This window comes from Lepisosteus platostomus, chromosome 7 (genome assembly GCF_059453375.1).
Source record: "Lepisosteus platostomus isolate fLepPlt1 chromosome 7, fLepPlt1.hap1, whole genome shotgun sequence".
In the NCBI taxonomy this organism is placed as follows: Eukaryota; Metazoa; Chordata; class Actinopteri; order Semionotiformes; family Lepisosteidae; genus Lepisosteus; species Lepisosteus platostomus.
In genome coordinates this window covers 29,725,682-29,739,037 of record NC_142617.1, presented here as the reverse complement: position 1 = coordinate 29,739,037, position 13,356 = coordinate 29,725,682, and the positions used below count along the sequence as shown (strand labels likewise).

Genomic DNA, 13,356 nt, shown 5'->3' with positions numbered 1-13,356 from the left:
TGAGCTTGAAAAAATCTTTTACAATTTAATGGAAAAAAGTCCTCTGGGAAAGAATGAAAGACTAACAAAAATGCTAGTCTTGTCAATTAATTTTGTAAACAGTTTAAGAAATATACAGTATCAGCAAGTTTTCAAAAGTCTGGAACCCTGTATTTGATAATATGGTTTCAAAATGGATGAAATTTTCCAAAGGAGCTACTGTACAACTTTAAGGAGAAAGAGGCTGCACAAATATCAATAAACTGAATAGAAAACAATATGGCCACTATAAAGACATATGTAGCGTGATTTATACAATTTAGGAACCTCATATTGTCTCAAAAGAAATATAAGCAGATTTCCTAGTTGTAGCATTGATTAAACTGAAATCAAATGTGTTAACTAACCATTTACACAAGCATGGACCAAAACTACTAAATTGTAACACAGGCAAATAAAATTGGGTGCATGAAAATTCTCTTCACATGAAGTGATTCTGATAAAATAGTTGGACCTTCAATTAACTCTAGGAACTTCCCTTGTTTTGCTGTTTCCTTGTACAAAATAATTATAACAATACAGTCATAGAACCATTTTGGGACATTTGAACTGCTTGGACCATTGGTTGGACTACAGGGACAGTACGCAGAAAGGCTTTATTGCATACATTCTATTCATGTTGTAGCCAACTGTTAGTACATTAAGTACATTTCATTCTTTGAATCATTTTATGAATACATGCAAAATTAAATAAATTTGGTACTTTATGTTTTTACTATATGCTTGTGACTGTAACTCACTCTTGTCCTGCTCCTGATATACCGTAATAAACAACGTTATTGCAACTCATATATATATATATGTTGTTCAATTAGAATAAATAATCGTCAGGAGTTTTCCTGATATTTTAAAACTGACCAAAAAACTATAATGATATGATCAACTTCATATTTGGTGACATTTTTAATTTTACTCACTTTTTTTATTAACTCTCTTCTAAGTCCAATTTCTATGACATTTATTAAACTAAATCCTTTTGTACTAGTCATATTGTATTAATTCGTCAGTTGCCTTTTATCTCATTAACTAAAACTATTATGCTTGCAGTTTTACTCTGTAAGATTTAGCTGTTTAAGAAAGCAAGTTTACTCATCACAACTAACATCTATATCTAAAAGAAATAGTTTGTATATTGTATATGTGTTACTATTAGGAGATCAGCATAGAAAAAAAATTGTATTACTGTAAGTATATTTTTTAAAACATTGCTTATTAACAAAATACAGTGTATTAATAAATATAACATATTCATGTGCCAGAAACAAATTCACTTTAGTAGCTAAACAAAAAATGTAATCTTATCGACTATTAGAAAATACAAACACAATCAAATCACTGCTTAATTAGTTGTACCAGCGTGAGTTAATCTCTTACAACTTTACCTTATCTGAAGACATATTCATATACAGTACGTCTGATTAGAAGTCAGTTCTGTTCTCCTTAAAAATAAGCACCAATAAACCAAAAAAGAATAAAAAGAATCTCTGTTCAGAAAGTGTGCAGAAAGCTTTGTTCAATGAACCATCATCAGCAGAAATTAAAGTTGATAATAGGATTTATTGGCAGCCCATCTGGCAGTAACAGTGTACTGTCAGAACAAACCAATCTGTTAGGGGTGAACCAGGAAGAATCTATTTACCTGCTCTAAAAAGAAATTACACATAACATTGCTAAATACAAGCATGAAATACAATTTAAAAAATCTGATAAAAAATTCTGTACAAAGAATGTGCAAAAGTCTGCAGTAACTAGCAAAATGTCAGGATTATGACTTTTTAAACATGTAAAATACAACATGTAATAACTGAACTGAGTTCAGATAACAAAGAATGTAATTTCTATGACCAATTTGGTCTGTTCCAAGCACCAATCCTAGTTTCTGTCTAATGGATTAGATTGGAGATTAACTGAGCAAATATAACCTCCTCTTAACGTTGTAAAAAGCATTTATAGATGTACAACCATAGATAATGCAAAACTGTAAGGATGTTTTTAATCAGATTAACTTATTAATACAAATTTGTATTAATTTATTATTGTTATATTAAAACTCAAAGTCATGTAGCGCATGCGCACTTGAGGTTCACATTCCTAACCTCTATGTGTCACGATCAGAAACCCCTCCTCTTAAGGATGCTCCAGGCCTTCCTTGTTTATTCTTTATCTCCTGCACCTGCCTCCGGTTCCTGCCCCCGTCGTATAAAAACCAGACGTTCCTGCCAATCTGGGCTCAGCTTTGGAAGATGGATGCCCGGAAACCCACCTACCAGTGAGTCCAGGAGTGACTTGACGGCATAGGATTCAAAACGGCATCCTGACCACCTGGGTCTGGGACTGGGAGCGCCTGGCCCCATCACCCCCTTCTATTCCCCCGACCCTTCGCCGGAATCCGCTCCGGCTTTTAACTTCGTTCGTCTGTGTCAGGATGGATCACCTGGCTTTGGACTTTGGGTTATTCAGGTTATTTTCACGGATTCTCTTTGGACTTGTTTGCATTGGACACCCCCCCAACACCAGCACACCCTGGACATGCCCCCAGTTCTTCTTCCAGCCCCTATCCTAGTCTTTTTTCCACGTGTTTTCTCACTCCCTCCCAGATTGTGCTGTCTGCATAGGGTCCTGAAAGACGCTTCGTGACACTATGCGAAAATACAACCATCTGAACAGTCTATGAGAACAAAATAGAAGATAATAACATAATTAAACATACATTTATTCATTTAACTGGATTCTCTTGATTACTTCACAAAAGCTAAGGGTACATGTACTTAACTCTTACCAGCTGTTGCTTCGGCAGAGTGGAATCTTCACTGTGAAGGCTGAAATAAAAATAATTGTACACTTTAAGCTCATTTTACAACATCCAGTACAATGAAATGAATGGATTAGTACATTCTCTAGGGGATGAATGAAGTCAATAATATTTCTGTCAATAGTACAGTATCTTCCAGGACTCTCAAAGCAGAAAAAAGATCCTAACTGAAGGAATACAATGTTCCTTGTAATGTGCATCAGCTGTCGGTTAAAATTATATTGTGTTTTAGGTACATGTGTGAATATGGAAGCAACAACAATATAGATAAAGTAAACTCAGGAAACAAATCAATAACATTCTACAGCTTTATTTCATATAATTTTTTATTCAGGGAATTGTATTGATATGGCTTTTACATAAGAGAATGTTTTCAACATTCAGATGGTAACTTTGCATTGCATCTTGGAGGGAGGCAAGAAGACAAGACAAGAATTGAAAAAAAAATGTCTGTAAAATGTTGTACCTGTAAAATTCCTGTAAAATTTAATTTTTGTTCACAATATTTATTTTTGTTAAAATGCTTATTTATTTGTAAGAATTACTTGGATAGGAAACATTCCACAAAAACCTCCCAAGAGAGGCCTTTTCTTAATACCGCTTTTTTTTAAAATGATATATTTTTTTAAATTAAAAAGTATATTTTAAAAGCTGCCTTTAAAAATATATTTATACCATAAAATAAAAACCTCATTTACACAGAACAACATAGTATATATTTATAGAGGAACAAGTAATAGGTTTATTCCATGCTGAAAAAAAGAAGAAAGAGAACACAACTCCACGGCTGAAACATTGTGTTCTCTTTCTTCTTTTTTTCAGCATGGAATAAACCTATTACTTGTTCCTTTGCAGCCTACGCATGCTGACGCAGCTACCCACCTGAACTATATTTATAGAGCACATTTATACTCACAAACTGTTTGCAAGGCACTTTAAAGAACAGAAAAATAACAGGTAAATAATATACATAAGCAGAAAATATTTTTAAATTAAGATTATCATTTACTGCATGTACAGTTTTTAGTTTAGATTTACAAATAGAAAATGAAGGACAGGACCAAGAAGATAATTCTAAAGCCAAGGTGTGAAATGTGCAATACTAAAGGTTGCTTCTCAATTTCACCCTTAAAGTTATGATAAGTACTGTATCTGATTGGCAGACCTAAAGACACACTATAACTCATAGGGATAAAGCAGTTCTGTAATGTATTCTGAAGCCAATTTATTTAATGTCTTACAGATTATTAATAACGTCTTAAAGTCAATCCTATATTTGACTGTGAGCCAATGTAAGGAATCCAGTGTTGGAGTGATATGAAATATTAGTTTTGTCTTTGTAATGATTCTAACTTCAGCATTTCACACGAAACCTAAAAACTTAATGAAACATAAAAAGAACATTTCTCAGCATAGAAATGACCAACAATTATAAAGTTATAAAGTTATGAAATTGTACTCCTGCGATATTTATTATCTGTGACTTGGGTACCATTTATTAGGTTACTTTAGACTTCATATTAGCTTAGCTTCTTATAAACCTAATAAGCCTTCTAAGTCAAATCAGTTTTGTCAATTTGTTGTCTAGACCCTACTAATAAGATGTCAGTTTTATCTGTGATTAATTTCAAGAAAGTTTTAAATGCTCATAATCTAGTGCTGGTAATACAATTTGTATATACTGAAAGTAATCATTGTACAAAACAAATAAATACTGTATAGAGAGTTCATAATTAATCACAAAATTAATATTGGTTCATGAATAAAGCCTTGTGGGGCACTACAGGTAATATTTGCTAAATCTGAAACAGGCTCACATAAAGAAACAAAATGTGATTTATGTTAAAAATTCCCCAGAAAGCCTAACACAGTTTTTAAGATATTAAATGTAGTAAAGATATCCAATAATACAACACAGAAATCAAATTTCAAACTGTATTAAACTGTATTATCATTGATGTAATTATAATATTTGAACTTGGAAAAGAGGTGAGATTGAAACTTAGACATTTATTAAATGGAATTAAATGTAAATAATTTAATAAGTTTCAGTATTTTGTTCTTTGACAGAATTACTAACCTATTTTATAAATAGAAGAAATTTTAATATTTGATTTTGACATAAACTTAATTGTATAAATTGTGGCACTTTGATATACTTTACCTTTCTTTGTAGCTGTAGTTGTTCTGATGTTGTGCAGGTTGCTATATGTCTGTTGTTTCAAAGGACTCAATTCTGGGCATTTTGCTATTTATACTGTATGTTTCCTCATTTTCAAATACTAAAATAATGCATTCTGAACGATCATGTTTATGTAGGTTATTCTTAAATCTATCGCCATACTACCTGGACATTAAGTAACTCTGACTGTAATTGTAACTATTTCAGTACTTGCTGATTGCTTTTCTGATCTACTGTAAATGCTTGGATGACAGAATTGTTCACATCTTAGTTGAAATACATCTTGTTCTACAATGCAAAGACATGCTATCTAGGTTAACTGGGCTCTCTATTGTTTTCTGTTTGAATGTGTATCTGCCCTGTGGCGGACTGGAATCTAAAGTGTTTACTTCTTTGCACATACTGTTTTATGGATTTAGGCTCCAGCTTACCATTAACCTGTAAAGAGGTTATTGAAAATAGATGGATTGTACATATTATTATAACCACATTACTGAAATTGTATGTTTTAATATTTCAATTGTGTATGTGCATTATGATGTTCAGAATTACTCACAGTCACAAAAATAAATGGAAAGACTTACTTGTTTGTTGTCCAGACTTCCCTCAAAATTTCTTTCTGAAGAGGCATGAAGGCACTGATAAGGAGTTATTTGACACCGGAATTCAACCAGAACTCAAAATGGTCAAAGCTTAGGACACCCTCAATGGGTTATACAAAACTGAGATTAACTTCCTGTAAACAACACTAGACCTTTGTCAACACCTGAGCCAGAACAACTGAAACCTTACCATAGACAACCGATCTATCTGGAACCAACCTGAATTAAATAACAATGGTGTAACAAACAGCTATTCACTGAACAGCAAACTTTTAAAAATAAAACACCATCAAGAGACTAAAAATGTAAAACAACTGCAATACAATGCTGTGCAGCATGACTCACAATATCATGCAGGCACTACAAAAATGTGTTGTAGAAGATAAAAAAATCTAAAATAAATCAAAACATACATACAGATGTTTTCCAGAAAAATATGAATTCTTGGTTATTAAGAGCTCCAATGTCTTCTGAAATTCAATACCAAACCCAGAATTACTGGAACTCAGTAAAGAAACCAAGATTTCCACAAATGCTAAGTGAAAACATTAGTGGAAAACTATGGAAAAAATTAACTTAAAACAAATATGCAACAAACTAGGCAAGGACAATATAAAATTATGTGTCTGAAAAACGTCTGTCAGTTTACATGATTTCACAATATTATATGATTTCTCCAGTTTATTTTGCCGTGCATATATTTTCCAGTTACTCCATATATTGTAAACAGGTCCTACAAGCAGAAAGCTTCTAAATGAAGAGAAAGACTGCCTCCTGACTACAGTAGTGTAATACAACAAAGTTGTTAATTCCTGTGAAGTTTCTCCATGTTTGCAAAAAAAGAATGATGCCCCACAAAAAAAGACAAATGAGGATTAGCTCCAACAGCAGACGTTCAGAATATTTATTGCATTCCCTAAAAAAAGTCTTCTTTGTGCACAAAAGCTGTTTAACCAGATTCAAGCTGGTATTGCTCACACACTGAGAAACTGAGAAAGCAGACAAAGTCTGATGTGCAGTCACTGAGGCTAGGTCTTGTAAGAGAGAGGTATTGTCAGGCTACAATGTTTTTTTTTCTAGAAAGGCTATTTCTTCCCTGCAGCTTTTGGAGCTGCTTATCGTACCTAAGCTCCATTCTTAAAAGGATTTTAGAAAGTGTAATAGACTGCCAATTTTTTTTTCAGGGGAAGCAGGATTCTCAGTCAACATCTGCTATCAGGCGATTAACTAATGGAAGGCTGGTGGCTAGCATTCACCATCTGAGAAAATTTACCATATAATTCAAGTGCTTTACATTTAAAAGAACAAGAGATGTCTGCCAATTAACTTGTAAAAAATAACTGCTCTTGTATGGACATTTTATTGTGCTTCAAAGCTATTGGCCATAAAAGAAAAAAATTAAATTACTATTGTTTTTTTACCAAAAATCACAAAAAATAAACAGACGGCAATTGAACATGAACATGTCCAGATTATATGCCAGGTCAAAACGGATTACTGGATATATATTTTAAAGTGCTTGTCAGAGTAAGTTTTCACTTACTGAACACTATTCATGTTTTGTGTACAGTTATGCTTTCTTGTTTATAGTTATACTTTCTCCTTTTCCTTAAGAGATGAAAAAAGAAAACAGTTGGTCTTTGTCTTAAAACAGATTACAGAAATACCAGAAAAAATAAATTGTGTGGTGGAGTTCTGAGTGTGGAGTGAATAAAGACAATTTGTATACTTTCCTTTAGACTGCATTTGATTACAAAATTGCTCCAGAATCAAAGAAAAGCCTTAGTTGTATTTGTAAAAAACATTGCTGTGACGTTGTGTTAATAGAATTCACAGTCACATGTTTAGAAAAATATGTTTGCACATACTATATGGTAACATGTCAAAACCAACCAATAGTGAATCCTTTCCACCTTGTTTTGGTCTTCATCTCCACTAACCATATCTCGATTCGGTTATCTTTACAAAAAGTCTCCAAACTCCTTCTTTCTCCGCTACTACTCACCACAACTAACATGGCACTCAGACAACACTTGAACTGAATGACCATCCTACTTGATTCAAGATGGTGCCAGAGACAGGTCCTCACATATTGTACTCTATGTCATGTTGTGTGTTATTTGTGTTACCTTTATACATACAAACTATTCCTGCAGTACTCTTATAAGACTGATATGCTATTTTGAACATTAGATCAAGAGATTCAGACATAAGTTTTAGTATTTTGGACCTAGAACAGCTATCCAGACTACCTTCTTTTGTCTATTGCCACGTGATTCACCTGACTCTTCAAGAAAGCACCGAACAAGTACTTAACAACGTAGAATGCAGAAGCATGGTAGAAATGGAGGCCTCCAAGCAAGAATGAAATTCTGTAAGCTCTCAAGCATTCTTCTGGTGAACATTGCTGGAAAATAAACTAGATGAACTCAGTGTGAGGTTGATCAATCAACCAGAGATGAGGGACTTCTGTAATTTGTTTCACAGAGACATGGCCACTCCAAACTCACCTGATCCTGCCCTCCAGCCTGATGGTTTTCCAGACCTTGTATCGATCGCACAGAATTCTCCGGTAAGGGGAAGGAGGTACAGTATACTGTCTGAAAATCACTTCATGCTGTTTAGATGTGACAATCTTGCTTCACTTCTGCTTCACCTGTCTGAAATATCTAATGGTGAAATGCCACCCTTTCTACCTACTGAGGGAGTTTTCTTCAGTCATCATGACTGCAGTTTACATATCACCTCAAGCAGACAACAAACTTGCACTCAACAAGCCAAACATTGTAATTAACAAACATGAAACTGCAAACCCTGACGCTATATTCATTTTAGCTGGGGATTTTAATCCTGCCAATTTTTAAGAAAATACATCCAAAATACTACCAACATGTTTTCTGTCTCATAAGGCGCTAACACTCTCGACCACTGTTACACTATCATCAAGGATGCCTGTCACTCTTTTTCTCAACTGCATTTTGGTAATCAGGTCACCTGTCTGTGCTTATCCTTCCTGTTTACAAGCAGAAACAGAAGCATGAGAACCTGGTAGTGAAAATGGTACAATGCTGGTCCGAGGAGACAGCGTAAGTACTTCAAGAGTGCTTTGAGTCTGTGGACTGGACCAACCAACAAATACACAACAGTTGTTACAGACTTTATCAAGAAATGTGTGGTTAACTGTGTACCTATGAAAAATGTGGACTTTTCCCAACTGGTAACCATGGATTAACCGAGAAATTCATTGCATGCTAACAACCCTATCCTGGGCTTTTATATGCAGTGACTTAAAATTATACAAGAAACCAGGTACAGGTAAGACCTTCAAAAAAGTAATCAAAAGTATTAAAAAACTATACAAGATTTAGAAATTTTGTCTAACACCTCTAATGCTTGGCGCATTACAATCCTTGGAAGCATTACAAGCCATCACCAACTTTAAAGTGAAACCAAGTGGAATCACTGATACAAACACCTCTCTCCTCCATGAGCTTAATGCCTTATACGCCTGTTTTAAACACATGAACACAGAATCGCCTGTGCAAGCCCATACAGCCCCTGACACTCTGGCTGATGTGAGATCAACCTTTAAAGTGGGTTAACACTCCCAAAGCAGCTAATTCGGATGGAATACCTACACAGGCTGGAGTATTTATAGACCTCTCAGTCTGCTGTTTGCAGCTGTTTCAAGAGGACCACCATTATTCCAGTACCCAAGGAAAATAAGGTAATGTGTCTTAATAATTATCCCGCAGTAGCACTCACATCTATCATAATGAAGAGTTTTGCGATATTGGTAATGGCACACATTAAGTCTGGATTCACAGACAATCTTGATCCACTTCAGTTTGCATACAGACATAATAGGTTCACAGCTGATGCCATGTCCCTTGCACTACACAGTGCTTTGGCTCATCTAGACAATATAAACACCTAAACCAGATTACTATTCATAATTCATAGATTATTGTGCAGCTTTTAATACCATAATCTCATCCAAGATGGTCACCAAAATCTTGGATCTGGGCCTTAGTGCTTCTCTCTTTCAGGCAGGCAGGCCTCAATCTGTGAGAATAAGCAACAACATCTCCTTCACTCTGATCCTCATCTCAGGAGCCTCCCAGGGCTGTGTGCTCAGGCCCCAGCTCTACTCCCAAAGTTGTGTGGCTAGACGCAGCTCCAACTCCATCTTTAAGTTCACTAATGACACCACTATTGTAGGATTGATCACAAATAATGATGAAACAGAGTAAGGGAAAGAGGTTAAGGACCTGGTGTTATGTTGCCAGGACAACAACCTCTCCCTCAAAACTAAGGTTATTGACTTCAGGAAGCACGGAGGAGGCCACATCCCAGTCAGTAGCATTAGATGGTCAGGAGCTTCAGGTTCTTGGGCATTCACATCACCAAAAATGTGACCTGGTCCCATCATGTAAATGAAGTAATCACGAGAGCACACCAGCGAATCTACTTTCTCAGGAACTTTCTCAGGAGATCCAGGTGATTTGGTATGTCTTCACAAACACTCACAAATATCTACATTACAGTCTGGCATGGCAATTGTCCAGCTCATCCCCATAAAAAAATACAGGAGATAGCTGAGGCCATGGTACCGAACGTCCTTCCATCCAGACCATCTTCACCATGTGCTGCCTCAGAACTGCAAATAATATAACCAATAACTAAATCCACTCTGGGAATGCACTCTTCTCATTTCTTCCTTCTAGCAGAAGATTTAGGAGTATAAAATCGCAAACTTCTAGGTTCAAAGGAAGTTTCTACCCCTCAGCCATAAGACTCCTAAACTCTACCTCTTAAATCCTCCAATCCACGCTTATACTCCTCTGTTTTTGCACTGAACTTAAAATACTGCCACTACTTGACAGTAAAAAATACTGTCACTTTTTGACGTGCAAAACATAGCTGCTATCTAAATGCTGGTTAAAATTATAGCTGCTATAATGTTCCCGTCTTCTTGATTGTAATATCATTTGTATGTCATTTTCTATGTCAATGTTACCATATGTCTTCTGTTATGTCATTCATCATGTGAGGATACCATGCAAGTAAGCATTTCATTGTTCTCAGGTACACATGACAATAAACTCAAACTTAAACCTATTCATTTCCAACCAAACAGATTGGTTTGTTACACTTCGAATCTTAAAAAAGTGGAAGTCCTTAACATTGACAGTACAGGACACAAACTTGTGATCACTTTTTTATCTGTAAGACAAATATTGGATGGGGCTATGTTTGTGTAAGAACGTATGTGTTATTTTGGGTTATGTGTTATTGATTATGTTTCCCCTGCTTTATCCACATCTGTTTTGCTGGCAATTTCTCATGTGACTACAATATGTACTTGGGAAATGTATGTATTTATATTTGTAGTCTCTGTGACTTAATCATCCTACAGTAATCATCCTCTGTCACAATCATCTATACTCTCTACAAAGGTGTGTTTAAGATACAATTTAGACCCATTTATATTAAGATATTCACATAAAAAATATACACAATGTATTCATTTTCTCCTTTCCATTTTAAAGCTAATGTTTATCCCTGGAAGTGGGTCCTTTCTCTGAAGAGTGAGTGGATCTTGTACTTAAAACCTCTGTAAGCTCTCCTTTATTTTGATAACTCTTAAAAGCATTACACAACAGTCATCTAATAAGGCAGAGTTACATGTTGCCTCACTCCCTATTAATCAATCAAGCTCTTAAGCTATTCTGGTTCAATGTTTAATTACTCTGGGAGAGCACTCACTCACTTGCTCTGTGATTAACCTGGTTATTATCCAGTGTAATTTCTGCAACTGAAAGAGGGTGACTTAGGGTGACTTTCATATGTATAGATTCCAACAGTAAAACTGAAAATTTGCAACATGGGGTTGATGTTGCCAGCTAGATATCCAATAATAATAATGACCACTAGATGGGGTTCTAACTTAAGACCAGACTGTCTAATCACTGCAAAGCACTTAATGTACAAGAGGAAATGAAGTTAGTAAGAAGTTTTACATTCTAAAACACCGGGACACCCTTTGAGGTATAATGCAAAAGTTATGATTTTGATTTAAAAGAAAGGAGACACATGCTCCACTATTCATGACGGAAATTATTTTTGGATACACAATGCAAAATGGAATATAATCTCCATTTGTAAACGATGTTATTGTTACATTAGTGAAAAATGCATGGGGTGAGTTCAGTATTTTTGTGTAATGTAGTTTTGCACATGGTTTTATGGTTTATTTTAGACTTACAATTAAACGTTTATGTCAGCAAGGTTTGACCTTATCAATACAGGAACAGGAAACTTCCCCCCCAAATCTATGTGATACTGCCTGGAGAATGAACAGCTAGTAGTGGGTCTTTTAATAGGTATGTCTGAGTGACAATGACACATGTACGCAGACTTATGGTAAAACAACACAGTTCTTTATTTACAGTGTATAAAAACTGCAAAGCACAAACACATACTCTGTTATTTCTTTGAGCTCTCAGTACACTTTTTCAGAAATACTCTTGCTATAAATAGCCAGGCGGTTAAGCTGCTTACCAGCTCCCAAAAATCTCCATAACTCCAAATCTCCATAGGTTCCATGGTCAGTTGGACATTTCCTTCCCTCTCTCCTTCTGGTGCAGTGCATAGTAGAGGGGGATCAGCTGTCTTCCACAGACAGCAGATGCAGATCAAAAATTGAAAGCCTTTGATTTTGGGTTTTTAACTGTCACCTGCTCAATTGTCTTCCATCAATTATTCAGGAGATGGAGGACTGCAAGTCATTCCCCAAAGCTTTCTGTGCCATCCTGTCACAACCTACCCTCTTATACCAGGATGGTGCTGAAAGTAAAGTTGGTTGGTCAGTAGGTACAGTAGCAAGACATTTTTTTTTTACTCTAAGAAATTGCCAGGCCTGAATAGCATTCAAGATGTCATGACACTTTATGCCACTTACTGTACCAATTCTCACTCACCCATCTGTAATAAGTAATAATTTCCCATCTGATCTGCTGTGTAGTGGGACTGCTGGTGCAACATCCAGATATTGGATGAAATGTGTCTCATCTAACACCTTAAGTACTTTAAGATAATAATACAAATAATTGCTTATACTTTTATAGCACTTTTCTGGACACACCACACAAACACTTAACAGGTAATGGGGATTCCCCTCCACCACCACCAATGTGCAGCATTCACCTGGATGATGTGATGGCAGCAATAGTTCACCAGTACATTCACCACACACCAACTATCAGTGGTGAGGAGAACAGACTGAAGAAGGCAATTCATAGATGGGGATTATTAGAAGGCCATGATTAATAAAGGTCAATGGGAAATTTTGCCAGGATGCTGGATTTATAATGACCACAGAGTGTCAGGACCTCAGTTTTACAGATGCAGCCATTCAAAATGCGCGGTACAAACCCGCGGTACAGTAACCTACCCACAAGCCAGTGCCGGTGCCCCGCGGTAAGTGGTTGGCTGGCCAAAATGACCGACAGGGGCACTCGTGGTGCATTGGTTGGTAGTGAAAAGATTTAATCATTTAATGTCTTTACTGTGCACATTAATCCACTTAGTTTTGAATATTTATATGGAATTTTACCACTAAAGGGAAATTTTAGTAGCTGAGCATAAAAAGAAGAGGAACATAACGCATCTGAAGGTCATAAACAATATTAATTTAGGAACATTTAGGAACATAAACA

General features: G+C 35.6%; 1 protein-coding gene and 1 long non-coding RNA gene across 6 annotated transcripts in view; one reads left to right on the top strand and one right to left on the bottom strand.

Moving 5' to 3' along the window:
- tulp1a (TUB like protein 1a) overlaps positions 1-6,654 on the bottom strand; it is a 53,660-nt gene extending 47,006 nt beyond the window's left edge. For 2 of the 5 annotated variants that reach the window (XM_088639780.1, XM_088639783.1), the window contains exons 1-2: positions 5,618-6,653; positions 2,819-2,858 (exon numbers count right to left, since the gene is read on the bottom strand). In XM_088639780.1, coding sequence (XP_088495906.1) covers positions 2,819-2,858; positions 5,618-5,664 — 87 coding nt within the window. In that variant the 5' untranslated portion in view covers positions 5,665-6,653. Of the gene's footprint in view, positions 1-1,421; positions 1,594-2,818; positions 2,859-5,617 lie in introns of those variants that run through there. The other 3 variants (XM_088639782.1, XM_088639784.1, XM_088639785.1) reach the window with 3 other exon arrangements.
- The window catches only part of LOC148658504 (uncharacterized), a 340,797-nt gene that overhangs the window by 250,601 nt on the left and 76,840 nt on the right, over positions 1-13,356 (top strand). The gene's annotated exons all lie outside the window — the stretch shown is intronic.